This window comes from Trachypithecus francoisi, unplaced genomic scaffold (assembly GCF_009764315.1).
Source record: "Trachypithecus francoisi isolate TF-2019V2 unplaced genomic scaffold, Tfra_2.0 Lachesis_group9, whole genome shotgun sequence".
In the NCBI taxonomy this organism is placed as follows: Eukaryota; Metazoa; Chordata; class Mammalia; order Primates; family Cercopithecidae; genus Trachypithecus; species Trachypithecus francoisi.
In genome coordinates, this window is record NW_022681474.1 from 9,855,537 (window position 1) to 9,876,526 (window position 20,990).

Below are 20,990 nucleotides of genomic sequence, written 5' to 3' on the forward strand. Positions count from 1 at the left end.
TCCTGCTGATATCTTCTTCCCAGGTTCTCTTCTTCTTCCTCACACGCATTCTGGGAGCTCAGTCAACTCTTTTCTCCGCAGGTGGCCATGGCTTCCTGTTTCTTCTCTTTTCCTGCTTTTTTGGCTGTAGACTGTTTCAGGGTTCACCAACATGGAGAGACAGACTCATCACTTTAAAACCTCCCTAGGATTCTGCAGAAGACGTGAATGGTGGTGGTGGTGGTTTCTGGTGCATGACACAGGTGGGAGAAGGAGGGGGAAAGTACTTCATAAGAGCTCCAGCTTTGGACTCCTGACCCTGAGGCTGGACAGCAGTGACTCAGGGTGACTCCCTGTCCTTTCTGAGCTCTCAAGATTGCCCCTGTGAGCATTGCATCCATTATGATTCTTGGGAAGATTGTGAGGAGATACCTGTAAACCACTGTTTCAGTCTGTTTTGTGTTCCTGTAACAGAATATCTGAGTCTGTATAATTTATAAAGAAAAGGGTTATTCAACTCCCGATTCTGGTGGCTGCCAGGTCTAAGACAGGCAGGTGCATCTGGTGAGGGCCTCAGGCTGTTTCTGCTCTTGGCAGAAAGAGGAAGGGGAGCAGGTGTGTACAGAGAGATCACATGGAGAGCGGAAGCAAGAGAGAAACCAAGGAAGCCAGGCTCTTCACACCCACTCTCCAGGGAACTCATCCATTCCTTGGAGAGCCAGAACACACCCCTGAGGGAGGGCATTAACCTATTCATGAGGGATCTGCCCCCAGGACTCAGACACCCCCTGCTAGACCTCAGCTCCCAGCACTGCCGCATTGGGAATCAGATTGCAACATGACTTTTGGTGGGGACAGAGCACATTCAAACCGTAGCAAGCCTTGTAGCAGAGAGGTGACACTCAAACACAGCAGAGCTCTTAGGATGTTCCCAGGAGGGTGGTGGCTGCTTTGTAGATCTGGAAGTTGCTGACACAGGCTGGGGCAGGCAGGGGCTGCAGGAGGGTCTGGTTCAAGCTGAGGCCAGACAAGGAGGATGGAAAGAAGCTCTGGACTTTGTCTGCAGCAGGTTTGCTGTCCTTAGATACTACATCAGGACTTTGGGGCAGATCAATAGTGCTGAGCCTCTGACTAGTGCATCGGAAAGCAAATTTGGTAAGAGGTGCCCAGTGCCATTGGGAGGCAGAGGATTGTCAGCAGAGCCACCAGATGCCACTCTGAAGTGTTTTCTGGAAGATGACTGCTTTCTTGTTCATTTCACTGTGTCTGTGAAGCTCTAAGCCTCTTGGTGTCATCCATTCTTCACTGGAGGCTGCAGGACCGTTGACTTTGTTTTTTTTTTTTTTTACAGGAAGCACATTTCTGCCTGAAGGGCTTCAATCCCTGGGTGGGACCAGATGTTAGAGCGCCACCAAGGAAAGATTTTCTCTCCTGGTGGCTTTTTCTTTTTCTTTTTTGAATGTTTGACTGTAAGTCACTTCACTGAAGCAAAAGCTGAGAAGGCCATTCTACGCAACTTGGGCTTAGAAGGCGAAATTTAAAATAGCCTTTCAATTCAGCCTCTTCTGACTTTACAAAAACGATCCTCTTCCCTCACTTTCTAAGAGTACACAAAGTATTAAGAGAGACTTACTTTTCCTACTTATAATTTAAAAATTTCAAGAAGGCCGGGCACGGTGGCTCACACCTGTAATCCCAGCACTTTGGGAGGCTGAGGAGGGACGATCACCTGAGGTCGGGAATTCAAGACCAGTCTGCTCAACATGGCGAAACCCTGTCTCTACTAAAACTACAAAAATTAGCCTAGTGTGGTGGCACAAGCCTGTAATTCCAGCTACTTGGGAGGCTGAGGCAGGAGAATCTCTTGAACCTGGGGGGGCGGAGGTTGCAGTGAGCCAAAATCGTGCCATTGCACTCCAGCCTGGATGACACAGCAAGACTCCGTCTCAATAAATGAATAAATAAATACATACATACATAAATACATAAAAAATAAAAAAAATAAAAATTTCAAGTAGACAAATAGTGATAGTCTCTAAAAGAAGGCATTCTTATTTGACCCCATTTTCTCTGGCCCATCTGATAGGATTGGATATCCGTTTTGCACAAGCCACAAGATGGAAAGCAGTATTTACTCTTGGCCATTGACATAGGCTTTTGTTTCTAGAAGATAAATGGGTCGAACATCAGCATCCATTGGACATTATTGCAGGAAGATAATCTAAACTTTTGAAACTCTTGTGTGCATTTTGGACAGCTATTTCTGTTGTATGTTCTTATGACCTTGCCAATTGGTTCAAATAATGTTTATGGCTTATTATTTCCATTTAAAATGATGCAGTCACATTTATGCCATGTGTGTGTTAAAATGTGTTACTTGATGCTTTTTGACTATACAAGTTTTATCTTTTATGTAGCCTTACATGTTTGGAGAATTGCTTGATTTCCTTCAAGCTGGGTGTGTGGGTTTGTGAAATTCAAATAGTTATGATTTTGGCCAGGAGTGGTGGCTCATATCTGTAATCCCACCACTTTGGGAGGCCGAGGCAGGTGGAGCACCTGAGGTCAGGAGTTCGAGTCCAGCCTGGCCAACATGTAGTGAAACCCTGCCTCTACTAAAACATAGAAAAATTAGTTGGGTGTAGTGGTGCATGCCTTTAGTCCCAGCTACTTGGGAAGCTGAGGCGGGAGAATTGCTTGAACCCAGGAGGTGGAGGTTATAGTGAGCCGAGATTGCACCCCTGCACTCTAGTCTAGGTGACAGAGCAAGATTCTGTCTCTCAAAAAGACAAAACAAAAAACAAACAAACAGAGAAAACCCACAAATAGTTATGATTTTGAGAGCCATGTTGTGCATTTGATTGTATTTCTCTTGATTCCTTGTGATCGGAGAAGCACATGCTCTGTTGGTTTCTCCAGAGTGTCAGGCCCCAACAGCTCTGTCCCAGCAGTAGGCGGGAGTTGGGAGCCCTGGACTGGCCAGGCATCGGGGGTGTGGGGCAGCTGGTTGGTTTGTCTTGTTGACTGGCTGGATGGCCCCACACACTCGAGCAATTCTTTTGGGCCTCATTTTCTCTTTTCTCCCTTAAAATGGTGCCAGAGTCAGTGCTTTATCTTTATAACAATTAGTGCTGTTTTCTGTATACGTCATAACCTACATCACAGCCCTTAGTCAGCGCACGATGGGTTCCTTTGTCTTGTCCTCCAACCTCCCTGCAGACTGGGGTGTCTACTGCAGCTAATTTTGAGCTAATACACGAACATGTAGCAAATATGCATTGGAACCCGTCTCATGTTATTTACCCCGGAGAACCCAGTGTTACTCTTGATTTCATCTGTGCGGTGTCAAAGCGGAATGTCCCATGTTTTCCTTTCTTTAGTCAACACCTCTAAAATCAGCGGACTGAAGAAGCTTTGCAAAAAATTCTGCAATATCCTTTTAAACTGTGGAATTAGCTTGTGTCTTGCATGAAGGATTTTCTGGTCTCAGTTGCAGGCCAGCACCTTTCTGTCCTCCACTCCAGTATTGATATTCTGCTCTTTCGTTTTTCGACAGAAGAAGGCTCAAGCTTGGAGGAAACTGGCTTTAACTGGGGAGAATATTTGGAAGAGACAGGAGCAAGTGCCGCTCCCCACACATCATTCAAACACGTATGTAAAGCAGCTCGTGTTCTCTGTGTCTAGAAAGTGGGACGGGAAGGAATCTGTAGGCAGAAGCCGGAGAACCCAATGGAAGAAGGGCAGTGGAAACAGGGAAATTCGTGGCCAGGCATGGCGGCTCACACCTGTAATCCCAACACTTTGGGAGGCTGAGGCTGAGGCTGGCAGATCACTTGAGATGAGGAGTTCGAGACCAGCCTGGGCCACAAACAGGCAAAATCCCATCCCTACAAAAAATATAAAAATTAGCTGGGTGTGGTGGCACACACCTGTAGTCCCAGCTACTTGGGGGGCTGAGGTGGGAGGGTTCCTTGAGCCCAGGAGGTGGAGATTACAGCGAGCCAAGGTTGCGCCACTGCACTCCAGCCTGGGTGACAGAGTGAAACCGTCTCAAACAAAGAGGAAAGAGGGAAATTCAGCCAAGATTTTTTAGGAAGAAGGAGGAGTCTTAGAAGTTAGCTTGGTTTCCCCGGATAGCGCCAGGGAATATAGACCACAGGTAAGGTCAGCTTGAGTAAGTAAAGAGCCAGAAAACTAAACCAGTAGGTATAATGTGTTCTTAGTAGGTGTAATGGCTTTATGTTTTCAGCTTCAATTAATATTTTGATTTTGAAAAAGCTCATAAAAGATTTCCAGCCATTTATTGGCAGATGAGTCAGATTAGAGGAACTAACCATAAATATGATGAAAACATTTGGATCCAATCAAAAAAAAAAAACCATTCTCATTAATCATATTTCTTTGAATAATGCAAATAGCATGCCCAGTACTGGGCAAGTCCCAGAAAATTTTTAAAAAGTGAGGTTTTATCAGGTTTTTGCTTTGGTGTAAGATATTGGCAATATATAATATCATTAGCAGGGAAAAAAAGACTAACTCACCTGGGTCCTAAGAAGTTGGGTCCTGGAAATTTAGTCTTTAATTGTTGTTTTAATAGAAATAGAAACGGAGATTTAACTGAGAAACATTTTTCACTTTGTCCATGCAGGACAAAGATTCAGCCTGAGTTTCATTGACAAATTGGGGTACTTTTCGTAACCTGTTCTTCCTTTTGGCTCCTTGGCTGAATGAGGAAGCCAGAACTTGTGATTCCTTATTTTTATTTATTTATTTTCTGTGAGCTGGGTCTCGCCACGTTGCCCAGGTTGGCCTCGAACTCCTGGGCTCAAGCAGTCCTCCTACCTCAGCCTCTCGAGTAGCTGAGATTATAGGCACGCACCACCACGCCCGATGTGATTCCTTCTTTTAATACAACATTTTATTCTTTTTGGAGGTGAAGTGTTCTCTCCAAAAGAAATTTAAGATTTTTATTAAATTTCTGTGACCCTGAAAAGGTAGATCATGTTTCCATTTCTCTTTATACTCATTATGCTATGTTTACTAGTTTATTTTGAATGTGATTGTGGCTGTGTAGTAAAACCAAGAGCTAAATATTAAAACATAGCAAAGCTTTCAAGCATACGATGTAGTCATGGTCCCGCAAAAGCCATTGTAACATTTACATCTTAAGATGCTGAGATGATTTGGCAGTTGCCTTAGGCAGGTTAGGAAAGAGACATTGATCACAACTTTTTCCTTCCTTTCTGTACTGAGAAGTTATCAATTTCTCTCTGTATGGAGTCACTCCCATTTTCTTTGATTCAGTCAATCCTCCCACCTCCCTTTTAATCACAGTATAGTGTCCTGGGGGGCGGAGCTGGAGGCTGCCCTTCAGGATGCAGAGGCTCCCAGGTCTGTATGCTAGGTTTAAAGGAAAAGTAGCCTCAGACCCATGTAAGTGTGATTGATAATTCTGTCATCTCCTTTAAGCAGTGGCCACTTATGGACAGCGGGTATGTCAGCTTTGCAATGTTAAGACCCACCAGGCTGGAAAGCTTTTTCTGGAAGTGAGGGTTGGTAGATATCAATAGACTGTAACCCTTAATTAAAAAACAAATCCAGGCTGGGCGCGGTGGCTCAAGCCTGTAATCCCAGCACTTTGGGAGGCCGAGACGGGCGGATCACAAGGTCAGGAGATCGAGACCATCCTGGCTAACACGGTGAAACCCCCTCTCTACTAAAAAAAATACAAAAAACTAGCCGGGCGAGGTGGCGGGTGCCTGTAGTCCCAGCTACTCGGGAGGCCGAGGCAGGAGAATGGCGTAAACCCGGGAGGCGGAGCTTGTCAGGGAGCCGAGGTCCGGCCACTGCACTCCAGCCTGGGCTACAGAGCGAGACTCCATCTCAAAAAAAAAAAAAAAAAAAAATCCATTTTCTAGGGCCAAATCCACAACTATCATGTGGTCCTTGTGAGCCCTTGAAAAGTGTGTAGTCTACATTCAGATGTGCTCTGAGTGTAGAATACACACCAAGTTTTGGAGGCTTTATTTACAAAGAAGAAAGTTGGTCGTTTCATTAATGTTTTTTATATTGATTACATGTCAAGGTGATAATATTTTGGATATATTGGGTTAAAATATATTGGTAGAATTAAATTTATTCCTTTTTTTTTCTTAAAGTGGCTGGCTGCAGATATAAAGTTTAGCATTACACTTGTGGCTTCCATAGAATATTACTTAGATAAATATATGCCTGTTTTAGAGCACCAGGAGTATTGTTTGTAAGTGCCATGGTTTTTAGTGGTTTTTGTCATCTTCTGGATGTATATGTGTCTAGGGTAGTAATGGGTTTTCTCTATTTCTGATTCCTTAAGGTTGAAATCAGCATTCAGAGCAACTTCCAGCCAGGAATGAAATTGGAAGTGGCCAATAAGAACAACCCGGACACATACTGGGTGGCCACGATCATTACCACGTGTGGGCAGCTGCTGCTTCTGCGCTACTGCGGTTACGGGGAGGACCGCAGGGCCGACTTCTGGTGTGACGTAGTCATAGCGGATTTGCACCCCGTGGGGTGGTGCACACAGAACAACAAGGTGTTGATGCCCCCGGACGGTGAGCCCCCGTTTCAAAGGCTTCGATTTACAAGCCGCCATCCTTCACGATGCCTGTAGTTTTGCAAGGAGCAGAGAGAACCTTGCACAGAATCCTTAACGGTCTTCGTGCAAAGGGCTCACAGTTCTTTCAGAGTTGTTTCTCGGGCTTCCTTAGCTGGAGGGAGATCGGTACATTTTCGGATGTCAGAGGTGATGCTGACAATGGAGCCAGCCCTGGCTTTTAGGAACTGAAAATGTGCCTAATCCTTAAATTACTTTTGGAGGATAAGAAAGGAAGCCTGAAAGGACATCAAGAGTTGAGGTCTTGTGTTCTGCGATTGGCCGTGTTGCTTTTCTTCTGCTTTAGCAAGTTGACATTTTTTTTTTTTTTTTTGAGACAGAGTCTCGCTCTGTCGCCCGGGCTGCTGGAGTGCAGTGGCCGGATCTCAGCTCACTGCAAGCTCCGCCTCCCGGGTTTACGCCATTCTCCTGCCTCAGCCTCCCGAGTAGCTGGGACTACAGGCGCCCGCCACCTCGCCCGGCTAGTTTTTTTTTTTTTTTTTGAGACGGAGTCTCGCTCTGTCGCCCGGACTGGAGTGCAGTGGCCAGATCTCAGCTCACTGCAAGCTCTGCCTCCTGGGTTTACGCCATTCTCCTGCCTCAGCCTCCCGAGTAGCTGGGACTACAGGCGCCAGCCACCTCGCCCGGCTAGTTTTTGTATTTTTAGTAGAGACGGGGTTTCAGCGTATTAGCCAGGATGGTCTCGATCTCCTGACCTCGTGATCCGCCCGTCTCGGCCTCCCAAAGTGCTGGGATTACAGGCTTGAGCCACCGCGCCCGGCCCCGGCTAGTTTTTTGTATTTTTTAGTAGAGACGGGGTTTCACCGTGTTAGCCAGGATGGTCTCGATCTCCTGACCTCGTGATCCGCCCGTCTCGGCCTCCCAAAGTGCTGGGATTACAGGCTTGAGCCACCGCGCCCGGCCGCAAGTCGACATTTTGAACAGTAACACGGAGCGTCTTAAGCAGGCTTCTCTAATCACTTTTCATCTGTCTTGTTGGGAGGTTGTCAGGGTGTCAAGCTTTCAGAAAATCACAGATGAGAGAAATGACATTGGTCTCAAGGGAATGGTCAAAACCCATGTAGATATGATCAGTTTAGTTGCTACAAAGCCGCTGTTCTCTCTGGGGGCAGTTTTATCCCCCAGGGGACACCTGGCAATGTCTGGAGGCATTTTTGGTCAGGGCTATGGGAGTTGCTACTAGCATTTAGTGGGTGGAGGCCAGCAATGATGCTAAACCCCCACAGTGCACAGGGCAGCCCCATGACCAATAATTACCAGGCTCAGCCTGCCAGCAGTGCTGAGGGGGAGAGAGCCTGCTGGAAAAGAATGGGCTGGATATGATAAATGCATCGAAGGAATTCGTCTCATCCCGTAAGTGAGAAAACTGAGGACAGCCAAATACGTGAATCTCAACACACCACTCTCTATGTTTTATTGTATGATAATGGCAGCAGCGATACTTGCACGCTCTTGATGCCACCCTGCAAATGTGTGTGGTGTCTTCTTCGTAGCTAGCTGCCTGTTTTCATCTTGAAGTGACGTGTAAACTTGGAGAGGTGAAATCCCCAGGTTCATTCTGTCCGTGGTATTAGCAGTTACCTTACTTAGCCTTTCGCGGTATTGGAGCTTTATCATTTTTTTTTTGGTTATGATATTTTGTTTTTCTGATTATTGGGAATAGCCTGTGGTTTTTAACTACCCTTTGTTATGTGTAATTGATAATCTGCTAAGAAGGGGGTCATAAAATGGCTGAAGTCAAGAGTTACATTTATGTGACATCTGTCTGGATTGAACCCACTGCTGTGGCGTTAGCTGATATTTTGACTCTTTATTGTTTCTGAAGAAAGAGAAAAAGCTTGTTCTTTCTTTCCTTTCTGCATTGGGTCTTTGCACCCGCTCTTTCCTATGCCGAGAACCTCCTTCCTTTCCACGTCCTCCTCCTCCTCCAGCTGTCAGTGTAGTTCCCTCTTCTCCTGCACCAAGGTTGACACTGTCCGTGCTCACGGGCCAGGTCATACCCTATCTGTGGCTGCCTGCACGTGGCTGCCTGCACCTTCAGTGTGCATCATGGTTGCAGTTGTACTGTCTTTTCTTTTTTGTTTTTCAATATGTAATTTACATGCCATAAAATTTCACAAGGTCATGCAACCATTATTACTATCTAATTCCAGAACATTTTTTTATCACCTCCAAAGTCACTCCCCATTCTCCCCCTCCCCAGAAAACCCCTGGCAATCACTAATGTACTTTCTGTTTCTGTAGATATTCCTGTTCTGGGCATATTACATGCATGGAAGCCTGTGCTGTGTCACTTTTTGTGTTTGGCTTAGTCTCCTAAGCTTAGTGTCCTCAGGGCTCATCCCCATGGTAGCTCGTGTCAGAATTTCCTTCCTTTTTAAGGCTGAATCATATTCTCTGGCATGGATCGATCACATTTTGTTCTCCTTTCATCAGTGGGTGGACATTTAGATGCAGCTGTACTTCCACTTGGGTGGTTCTTTGAACGGAGTACACTTTATCCCCTTAAGACAGTAAGCTGCATGGTGTGAACCCACTCATCTGTGTACAGCAGCTCTAGCACGTGCTGCCTGTGCTTGAGGAATTCTCAGTAAAGGTTCACTGAGTAATTGAGTGATGTGCTGAAGAAGGTGAAAGTGCTGCTCACATGGTAGTCTGAAATAGCAAGGAAAAGAACAGTCGTTGTTACGAAGGTCCGAAGCACGTCCGCTGTCTGTCCTTCACCTTTCCTCCTTGAGCTGCCAGTAGTGCTCTGTGCACCTTCTCTCTGGACATGCGAGCCTGGATTTCCAGCCTCGATTCAGGTGAGTGCTGGAGAATGGCTATTACTAAGTCAGGTTTTATTTTCAGTTCCCACTCCAGCTCTGCGTAAGCAAATCGTAGGGTCAGGAGGCACACCCTGGGAGGCACAGTGCATGCTCGTGCTTTTGGTAATGTCTGATTCACTCAGCCCCAGACCCAGCCTGAACGGGTCCTGAGTGACACTGTTAGATCTGCCTTTGAATTAAAACTGCCACTGAGATGAGAAGCTGTGGTGTAACGTTTGATTAATTTACCTATGATTTCTGATCCGTCGTGAAATAAATCAGCCTTGATGGATGAATTGTACTAATGGAATATTGAGGAAATATCAGGTCTAGTTAGAGATTTAGAGACCTTCCCCCATCCCCAACTCTGCACGCAGGTGCCACACATTTATGCTGCAGCACACTCGGGGGGGTGCATTCATGCTGGGGGCCAGGTACATGCTTGGGGGCACCAAGAGAAGGGCACACAGAGGGGGCACATAGAGTGGGTGGGAGCCTCAGGCCCCATCCTTGTTGCGGACGGTTTTACCATCACATTCATGACTCACTCTTCAAGTTTGACACTTGAGTCTTGAAAGGCCCTTGGAAAGGATGTAAGATGATTTCACTTTGTAATAGCTTCTCTACTGAACGGTTTTAGAGACAAGTTCTGGGGTCTTGAATCTGAATACTCTAAGAGCTAATGGGTTCATTTGGTAAAAATGTATGCTGTTGCTTGAGAAAGAGGGCAGACTTTATTAATCAATTCTTCCTTCTCCTTCAGAAGACAAATGTGGCAGCAGTCACATTCTTGGAAACACCATCCAATTTGTATCCTACTGACTTTGTGCTATTAGACAAGACACAGCCACACTTAAAATGACAAGTTCAAAAAGAAAAATGAGAAAACCCTGGAAAAAGGGAAGCCATGAATGTGATGGAAATATTTAAAGTCTATTCAGTTGTTAACAACTTATGCTAATTTGAGGAATTCTTCAGTGATTTTTTTAAAGAACTCAAAAAAATTTAGTGGGTAATCAATATGACTTGGAGATCTTTAGTATGGAGAGCAGAGTCAGGAAATAGCAGGTTCATGGGGCAAGAGGTTTTATCGATTGCTGTAGGACAGAATAATTATTGCTTTGTAGCCAGAGGCGGTAGTTGTTCCGGAGGGAATAGTAGAATCTATTTTTTGAACAAGGATTCTTGTTCGTGTGGTTTTTTTTCTGTCTTAGAGAGCTGATACCATTGTAAATTCTGCAACTGTACCTGGTCGATCTTTGCTGTGGTTAAACTTGAAAGGCACTGCAGAATATGAACAGCAGTTATAGCAATCCGGGGTACATAATGTTTCTGTTTGGGAGGCTTCTTGGTGAGAGGGAGATTTTCTTACTGATTCCGGGAGTCAGAGTGGTAGAAAGGGAAGGGGCCTGTGGTTGTAGCCCAAGATCTGAGTTCTTATCTCGCCTTTGCCATTAACTTAGCTCCATGGCTGAGTCCCCTTCTTGGGGTTCTCATCTTTGCATGAGGGGTGTTTTAGTCTGTTCTCACACTGCTAATAAAGACATAGCTGAGACTGGTAATTTATAAAGAAAAAGAGGTTTAGGCAGGGCGTGGTGGCTTACGCCTGTAATTCCAGCACTTTGGGAGGCCAAGGCAGGCGGATCACAAGGTCAGGTGTTCGAGATAAGCCTGGCCAACATAGTGAAATTCCATCTCTACTAAAAATACAAAAATTATCTGGGCATGGTGGTGTGCGCCTGTAATCCCAGCTACTCAGGTGGCTGAGGCAGGAGAATCTTTTGAACCTGGGAGGCAAAGGTTGCAGTGAGCTGAGATTGCGCCACTGCACTCCAGCCTGGGCGACAGGGCGAGATTCCATCTAAAAAAAAAGAAGAAAAGAAGTTTAATGCATTCACAGTTCCACATGGCTGGGGAGGCCTCACAGTCATGGTAGAAGGCAAATTAGAAATGAGGAGCAAAGGCACGTCTTACATGGTGGCAGGCAAGAGAGCTTGTGCAGGGGAACTTCCCTGTATAAAACCATCAGATCTTGTGAGACTTATTCACTATCATGAGAATAGCACAGGAAAACCTCCCATGATTCTGTTACCTCCCACTGGGTCCCTCCCACAACATGTGGGGATTATGGGAGCTGCAAATCAAGATGAGATTTGGGTGGGGACACGGCCAAACCATATCAAGGGGGTTGTGGTATAGAATCTCTAAAGAGCTTTCCAGTCTTTTCTAGGCATTTAGGAAATGCCTAGGTTTGTGATCCTTGTGAAGGAAGAAAGGAAGGAGGGTTTGGGTGCTAGTTTTCCTATATAATGCACAAGGAATGGATTTTTTTTGGAGTTAAGATCCATGGACGTCTAGCCCAGGAATCTGTCCAAAGCACGGACATCAAGTTTCTGAATTACTGTTGGAGGTGATGACAGTTTAACAGATTGGGAGACGCTGTCATTAGGTCAGCAAGTTATGGCATGTGCCTGGGTAGAATTTTCCCCCATAAAGAATTGTAGGCCCCAGTTCGCCATTGGAACCAGAGAACTGAGAGTCTTTAGTCCTTAGCTGAGTAATCAGCAGAAGCAGAGTCAAGTCAGTTGGTTGTGGATAACAGCCTGGGAGTGTTTGCGAATTTTGTCCTTGTTTCGTGGGAGAAGGGAGAGAATGCCTTTCCTTGTCAGATGGAGGTTGCAGAGCTCCAGATCTTCGAGGACACTTTGGGATTCTCCAGAGTAGTTTTCTAGTACCTGGAGTCACTGCATTGAAAAACAGTGGTTTTATTATCTTAGATGATGGTTTTACAGAGCACCTAGGACCCTGTGCAGTCCCATGTTTTCCTGCGTTGCTATTTTAAATTAATATAAGCTATGAATTAATGCAAGCCTTCATTAGTCTGTGAAATGGTCCAAGGAAGGAGAAACAGCATGGCGGCAGCTCCAGGAGATGTCGTCACCAGGGGATTCCCATCAGCAGGCACAGCTCCATTAATAAACATGCATTTAGAGACCCGGGCTCCGTGGCCAATTGGCCGTTCGGGGAGCAGTGTTCATGCTTGTGAGCTAATCGGGGCTAATCTTTCATATTAACAGTATTAAGGAACATACTACATTAAAGCGTCACTCAGTGCTATGGAGGATTATGGCTCTTATTAGTGGAGCAAAATGTAAAACGTTTTGGTTTAGTAAATCCATAAGACTTGATTTATTCATAAGCACACGCAATGCTCGCAAAGGGCAGCTGCCAAATAATTATTGTTTATGGTGAGAATATATGGAAATCATTTAATCCAGTGACGACTTCATTGTTATTTATTGAAAAGCAGCAACATTACCTCTTAATGTGTGGGACTGGGAAGCTTTGGAGATTTAGTCGATGCCTGCCGAGCCCTGAAAAGGATGCTCGTGGAAGATTGTAGGTAAGTATGTGTGATGATACGACTCCAAATAACACCCCTTGGCTTGTAAATGGAGATGTATTTATGAGTGCTTTCTACGGCTGCAATAAAAGTATTGGAATTTTAGTGCCTTAGGAGTCATGCCACTAATTTTTATTTTCCCCGTGATTAAAATTTCTGTCGTTTGAATTGCATACTCTGCAACCTTGCCAGAATGACTCGATTTACCATTCAAAGTTAAATCAAAATTAGTGGAGTTAGTTAATATACAACTCATTTGAATAAAGGAATGTTTATTCATGAAGTGTGAGGAGAACGTGTGAAGATGGCCTTATGTTTATGTGGACAGCTCCTGCCAAGTTTTAAAGCCTGGTTTTAGGACTGTTTTTGGGAATTGCCATTTTTACTATAGTTGATTGTAGAGGACAAGATGCTGGCAGATGGCACATGGCACAGGAAAGTGACCAGACAGCAGGACTTAACCGGCTGTGACATGGCTCAACTGTGGACTCCGAGAAGTAGAATTAGGTTATGTTTTCATGAGACTGACCATTTTTAAAATTTGCATTTTATAATGTAAATGACATTTTAGTAATATTAAGGGAACTTAATCACATTGTTTTCTTTGGCTATCTGACATTGTAACTGGAGTTTCACTTGTTTATCAATAAGAAAATTTAGTACATATGCTAAAAACTCAAAGAGCAAAATGAATCCTAACTGGTGGCACCCAGGGTTGAGGCAAGCAGAGAGACACTCATTAAATATTAGATAGCTTAGTATAAGGAGAGCAGAACACATTGGTATAAGAAAGGGTAAGATTATTTGACAAGTATGTCTGTAAATAAACCAAAAGTCATAGTTAGATATTTTATTTAAAAATATTTAAATATTCTAAACTTTTAAAATATTTAAAAAGTGAGCTAGTATTGTATTGTCAAAAAGCCATTTTTGATGATGGTGTGTGAAAGAAGGAACATTCAGGTAGGAAACAAAGTAATCCTTTCTCCGTAGGCACTGAATAGACCTTCTACAACAATTCCCGTGGTTTTGAATTCTATCTGATCAAGTAGAGAGTCTGTGAACAGATTCATCACGGTGTAGACCAGGATGGGCTTGGCTTGTAGATGTGTGTGACAGAGAGAGTAGGTATGTGCGTGTGTGTAACTGTTGGTGCAAACAGTATTTAATTTTAATTTCTGTCATTCACACATCACATCATAAAAGAGTCCTCCGATGAATCAAAACCCTTCATATAGGTAATGGTGAATAACTTTGTCTATGAGTAAAAAATGAATGTTTTTTTTTTCCCCCAGAAATCCCTGTTCGGTGTTTGTATTTGTTTTTCGCTACTCACAATATGCCACATACTCTCTTTTTTATTTTTTATTTTAATTTTTTTGAGGCAGGGTCTCATTCTGTCACCCAGTCTGGAGTGCAGTGGCGTGATTTTGGCTCACTGCAACCTCTGCCTCCCGGGGTCAAGCTATCCTTCTACCTCAGCCTCCTGAGTAGCTGGAACTACAGGCACGCACCACCATGCCTGGCTAATTTTGTATTTTTGTAGAGGTGGGAGTCTCCGTGTGTTGCCCAGGCCAGTCTTGAACTCGTGAGCTCAAACGATCTGGTTTCCTCAGCCTCCCAGAGTGCTGGGGTTATAGGCATGAGCCACCGTGCCTGGCCCCACACACTGTCTTTGGTCATCTTGAACAGTGAATGAATGAATCACGAATTTCATTCTGTTTGTGTCATAGCTCTCCAATTAGAAGATATTTTTGTGTGCACCTCCTGTGGTACCGGGTAATGACATTTAATCCTGTCAGTCCTCAGAACATCCTTATGAAGTGGCTGGTATTATTTTTTTTTCATAGTTGAAGAAAGTGTGTCTGTTCCCTGATCAGGCAGTTTGAAAGAAGAAAGTGTGTCTGTTCCCCGATCAGGCAGTTTGAAGTAGATTTTAAGCTAAGAGGATTCTGGCCAGTTCTGAAAGCCATGCTTTGAAAATAGCAGGGGGTCTGTAAATATTTGTTTATTGATTAGATGATATCATTAAGACTTTAGATTAGAATGGTCAGACTGAATATCACTGAGAAACGTTGTAGAATTGGTTTCTTGGTGATTTTTAAGAGTAGGGTAGAAAGCTGCTGTCCAGAATATTTTCCAACTTGTCTTTTTTGGCGGCAAATAAATGGAAGAGATGCGGTCTGGAAGTTCTTTGCCGAATGGTAACCATGAGATTATGGAAAGTTATGTAAATTGCATCAGATGCTATTTGGGTTTTTCTGCACTGCATGAAAACTGTAAGCACGAAGCAGTGACTAGAAGGTTTTCCTTTTTAGTGCTAGTCATAAATGAATTTATTTTCTCCTGCTTCTCAACCCAGCAACATATGTAATTTAAGTCAAGCATGTGTTTGATTCTGAGTGGAATTCGAGGGGGAGTTGGTGCTGTGTGTTTCCATGGCCTTGTGGCTGATTTTTGCCTCCGTGTTAACTCCTTCACTTCCGAAATTGTCAGAGCCTCCAACTCATGTGGCCCCTCCCTCCCTTGGTGCCCCACCTCCCCTTGTAAGGATCCTGGCCCTGGCCTCCTCCAGATGCAGCTCAGATGATCATTGCCTTGGGTGCGTGGAGGGCTCAGCTCCCATCCAGCCACGTTCCTGCCCTGGGTGGACCCTGGAATGTCCTGAATGATCCTTGGTTGTCACTTGCAAGGGAAGCCCCATGTCACCTTTACACAGACAAGCCCCCCTGGGCACGGCTCAGCCTGTAGGACATCTGGCTGCTCCAGGCTTGACCCTTCCTCGTTGACCTCCCTTTATTCCCCCTCCACCTCCACCTGTTCACTCTTCATCGTGCCGCTGACCGTCCTCTAGTTTGTTGGACTGGGGAGCTTCTCCCACTGTGCTCCCAGCTCTGGCCTCCTATACAAGCCTCTGACTTCCCTGCTGCTTCTTATTAAGTCTCCTCTCGTGGCTCCATGTTTCAGGGCATACCTCCGTTCCAGGGCCAAGCAGATGTTCTAGGGCCATGCTGGTGTCCCAGGGCCATGCAGATGTTCTGGGACCATGCCTCCATTCCAGGGTCACCATGCCTCCATTCCAGGGCCACCATGCCTCCATTCCAGGGCCACCATGCCTCCATTCCAGGGCCACCATGCCTCCATTCCAGGGTCACCATGCCTCCATTCCAGGGTCACCATGCCTCCATTCCAGGGTCACCATGCCTCCATTCCAGGGCCACCATGCCTCCATTCTAGGGCCAAGCAGATGTTCCAGTGCCATGTTGATGTCCCAGGGCCATGCTGATGTTCTAGGGCCCTGCTTTCATTCCAGGGCCACCATGCCTCCATTCCAGGGCCACCATGCCTCCATTCCAGGGTCACCATGCCTCCATTCCAGGGTCACCATGCCTCCATTCCAGGGCCACCATGCCTCCATTCCAGGGCCACCATGCCTCCATTCCAGGGCCATGCTGATGTCCCAGGGCCATGCCTCCATTCCAGGGCCAAGCAGATGTTCTGGGGCTATGCTTTCATTCCAGGGCCACCATGCCTCCATTCCAGGGCCAAGCAGATGTTCCAGCGCCATGCTGATGTTCTAGAGCCATGTCTCCATTCCACAGCTGTACAGATATTCTCGGGCCATGCCTCTGTTCCAGGGCCATGCAGGTGTTCTAGGGCCATGCTGATGTCATAGGGCCATGCAGATGTTCTAGGGCCATGCTTTCATTCCAGGGCTATGCTGATGTCCCAGGGCCATGCTGGGTTCCATTGAGTTTCACTCCAGGGCTGTGCCAACATTCCAGAGCCATGCCAACGGTCGTGCCTCCAGCTCGAGTCCTTCAGTTCTGCCGGTCATTAGGGAGAGTCTGCCTTTTTGAGCCTGGCTCTCAGGGAATGATTGGTTTGTGCATAACTTGTCTCCTGAGTCTAGAATCATATTCAAGCCTGGCGAGTACAACTTCAGTTCAAAGTCTTGGGAACTTAGATGGTTTCCAAGGATGATTCAGAGGTGAATTTGGAATTGTTTGAGTCAAGGTTTTCAAACAAGGGGAAGATCTGTAGGCTGGAAACTTAGGAAAAAGCTGCAATTGGAGTCTGAAGGCCATCTACTGTAGAAGCAGGGGGAACCAATGTTGCAGATGAAGTCCGAAGGCTGCCTGCTGGAGAATCTCCTCTGGCTCCCGGGAGGTCAGCCTTTCAATCTATTCCAGCCTTCGACTGATTAGATGAGGCCCACCCACATGCAGGAGGACGATCTGCTGCTCAGTGTGTACTTACTTAAATGTTACTCGCCTCCAACACCTTCACAGAAACACCCAGAGTAATGTGTGACTAGATGTCTGGACACCGTGTCCCAGCCAAGTTGACGCATAAAATTAAACCTGCCAGGCGCGAATTCAGAGCTGGAGCTGCATCACCCACTTGCTCTCCCCGGTGTCATCTTAATGCCTTCTGGAGAGGCAGAACATTTTGTGTACACTTGGAATCACTGTGCTGGTTTGCCTTAACAGACAGTGTTCAGTTGATATTTCTGAATATAGATGCCCTTAACAGAAAGCTCTGGTAGCAATTTGAGAGATTGTGAAGTAAATGCATGGATTATCTTTAATTCTGTGAAAGTGTAAATGTCAGAGTGACAGGTCAGAGATTCTCTTGAAAACTAATACAAAGTGGGTAGGAAGAAGAGGCAGAGATATTTCACCTATTTTTTTAGGCTCACTGCCTGCTGCTCAGTAGGGCCACCATGATTTATCTGAGTTCAGTGTCAATTTCCATAACTGCTTATTACTCTACAGGTACCCACTGGGATTACTTACAAGGGATTTTGCTAGTGAGGATGTACTTCCGGATACAAGGTTCTGTGGCATGCATTTAAAAAGGCGGTAGCTGGCTGGGCGCGGTGGCTCACGCCTGTAATGTAATTCCAGCACTTTGGGAAGCCAAGGAGGGAGGATCACATGAGGCCAGGAGTTTAAGACCAGCCTGGCCAACATGGTGAAATGCTGTCTCTATTAAAAATACAAACATTAGCCAGGCGTGGTGGCAAATGCCTGTAATCCCTACTTGGGAGGCTGAGGCAGGAGAATTGCTTGAATCCAGGAGGCGGAGGTTGTAGTGAGCCGAGATCACGCCACTGTACTCCATCCTGGGTGACAGAGCAAGACTCCATCTCAAACAAAACAAAACACAACAACAATAACAAAAACGCAGTAGCTAGTGTGCTTTCATCATGGGTCGCCTTGAACTCCTTTGAGAGCCTGCATCTTAATCATTATATGGCCTGTCCTCAACCCTGAGAAAAAACGAACACGTGAACAGCCTTTGAGGTTAGCATTACACTTCCACCAGGATGAGAGGGGCCTCCAGCCTGGGGTGTGCCTTTTAGAGAATGCAGAGAATCACATGCACAGACAACTACATGTATTCAAGAGCACGGAGCTGCCTCTCCTTCAGATCCTGTTCCCAGGACTGTTCCCCAGCAACTGTACCTACACATCAGGCTCAAGCGGAGAGATTCTCCGCATCTCTCGTGCCCTTGGGAGAAAAATAGCCGTGTCTGAATGCTGTGATTTTGTGAGCTGTGGTGTTGCCACTGTTAGAGTAAAAGATACATTAATGGTCAAATTACTTCTTTCAGAAAGCACAAATATAATAAATTTTTTACGTAGTGAAGAATCACTTTGCAATAGTGCTGAGCAGTTTCTATTCTAGAAGAAATTAGTACAGAATTTCCAACAGTTATATACGTTGACTGGGGCTTTTTTTTTTTTTTTGAGATGGAGTCTTGCTCTGTCGCCCAGGCTGGAGAGCAGTGGCTCTATCTTGGCTCACTGCAGCCTCTGCCTCATGGGTTCAAGCAATTCTCTGCCTCAGCCTTCTGAGTTACTGGGATTACAGGTGCCTACCACCATGCCCAGCTAATTTTTTTGTATTTTTAGTAGAGAAGGGGTTTCACTATCTTAGCCAGGCTGGTCTTGAACTCCTGACCTTGTGATCCACCCACCTTGGCCTCCCAAAGGGCTGGGGTTACAGGCATGAACAAAATTAACTTTGTTTTACAAAATGAAAATGAAATATTTTACCATACAAATTCACACTATTTTCACACATGGGAATCTGGAACCCTGGACGTGACATGGATGAAGCCGATGTTGACTTTTTACATTGGCAACTGAGTGAATGTTGAATGCTAGAACTGTGGATACTTTTATTTCTTTATAAACACGCTTAATGAGATTTGGTGCTGAAAAAATAAAATATTTAATTTTATTTTAATATTTTAAATTAAAATGTTTGATATTCACTAATTTTAATTTGCATTTTCCTGTTAATTTTAGTAGATACTTTAGAATCTTAGAGGAGGAGGAGATTTGGAATCGTCTGACACTTAGAAGGAAAATAGCATTTTTGAACAAAATGATTAAAAAGTTTGAATTTAGCATTTTCTTCAGTTTATGTATTTTGATGAAAAGAATTAAGATGAAGTAGATTGGGTATAATGATATTTTATCTTTTAGTCTGTTAGGCGATTTCTGTGACTAGAACATAAATTATGTGAAAATCTAGATTTTTAACTAAATAGTTAATTTTGCTGAAAGGAAGGTCAAAGGGATAAAGATATAATCATTTATGACTTCTGTAAGTCTTTATTTGATTACTCATCTAAACATTGCTGGCCCATCAGCAGAACACCCAGACTCATGTTGTCATAATTGAATTTAGTCATCTCTGGCTTTTTGCCAACTTTCTGTCATCTGTGTGCACTAGCGCTTTTCCAGACTTTTTGATTGACATTATGAAGATATATTTGTCAGTGTAGGAGGACAGAGCATACTTTACTTAAAAGCCTGTTTGCTTGATTAATAACTTGTAAATCTTAAAACATGTGCTACGTGAGCTACATTTGTATTCACACCTGGGGTGTCTGGGCCCGTTTTAGGGTTCAGATAGAGCCCCGTGAACTAGAAGTCTTTCTAAGCATGATTTGGGCATGAATGAATTTAGGGAGCCAGTTTCTACATCCACCAGGCCTGTCTCTTCCATGAGACTGAGCTGCCTGAGAATAGACCAGTGCTGTCCTTTCCCACCTGTCCCGCCCTCTCTCCCTCTTTCCTCTCCCACGTTGGTTGAGAAGGATGCCACCATCTGAGGTATCGAGATCTCATACCCACCGTGCCAGCCGTGACATCCAGACACACCAGTTTATCTTTTTATGTTTACTCGTGACACTGCCATGTTATTCATATTGTTTTGACCAAGACTAGTGACAATTTTAATAATCTAAGCCAAAAGAAAATTTTTCTTTTATGGTCGAAATTTTTTTTTTTAAAAGTTGAATTATATACTGCCTACTTTTTGTTGTTGTTGCAGAGAAATTGGATAGGATAAACATTACGAGACTGTTGGGATAAGAGTCTGGGGGATATAGGCTGCTTCTGCAATTTCAGGGAGGAAAAAGAACTCCATACAGGCTGTTAAAGTAGTACTGATACATGTATATTTTTATTTTTATTTTTTGTTTTATTTATTTTTTTTTTGGAGATGGAGTCGTGCTCTGTCACCCAGGCTGGAGTGCAGTGGCACGATCTCAGCTCAATGCAACCTCCAGCTCCTGGGTTCGAGCGATTCTCCTGCCTCAGCCTCCCAAGTAGCTGAGATTACAAGCACGCGCCACCACACCCAGCTAATTTTTTGTATATTTAGTAGAGACAGAGTTTCGCCATGTTGCGCAGGCTGGTCTCGAAATCCTGACCTCAGGTGATCCACCCACCTCGGCCTCCCAAAGTGCTGGGATTATAGGCGTGAACCACTGTGCCTGACCTTTTATGTATAATTTTAAATGTAGATGGACGGTATCAGATCATTTACTGAGTATATTTATGCGAGTAATATAGGAGTTTTATTCCAAATGTCAGAGTTGCAATACACAGGAAATTATATCCTTTGTGACTATTGAAATGAATGAAACATTTCTCAATGCCAAATTGAAAATGCATGATGGGAGGACATGAGGTTTTCAAGATTCTTGTATGGGGGGTATATGAACAAGAAAGTTTGAGGACCAGTTTTCACAGATGGTACTCAACCACAGCCCTTCTCGTTCATCCATTAAGATGTTTTTTTCTTTATAATTTAGATGCTTAGACGTTCTCAGGGCTTTGGA

At 44.7% G+C, this 20,990-nt stretch overlaps 1 protein-coding gene across 3 annotated transcripts in view; it reads left to right on the forward strand.

The window, feature by feature from the left end:
* Window positions 1-20,990, forward strand: part of SFMBT2 (Scm like with four mbt domains 2) — a 259,882-nt gene that overhangs the window by 37,333 nt on the left and 201,559 nt on the right. For 2 of the 3 annotated variants that reach the window (XM_033208308.1, XM_033208311.1), the window contains exons 3-4: window positions 3,536-3,630; window positions 6,332-6,572. In XM_033208308.1, the coding sequence (XP_033064199.1) occupies window positions 3,536-3,630; window positions 6,332-6,572 (336 nt within the window). The remainder of the gene's footprint in view (window positions 1-3,535; window positions 3,631-6,331; window positions 6,573-20,990) is intronic. The other variant, XM_033208309.1, reaches the window with a different exon arrangement.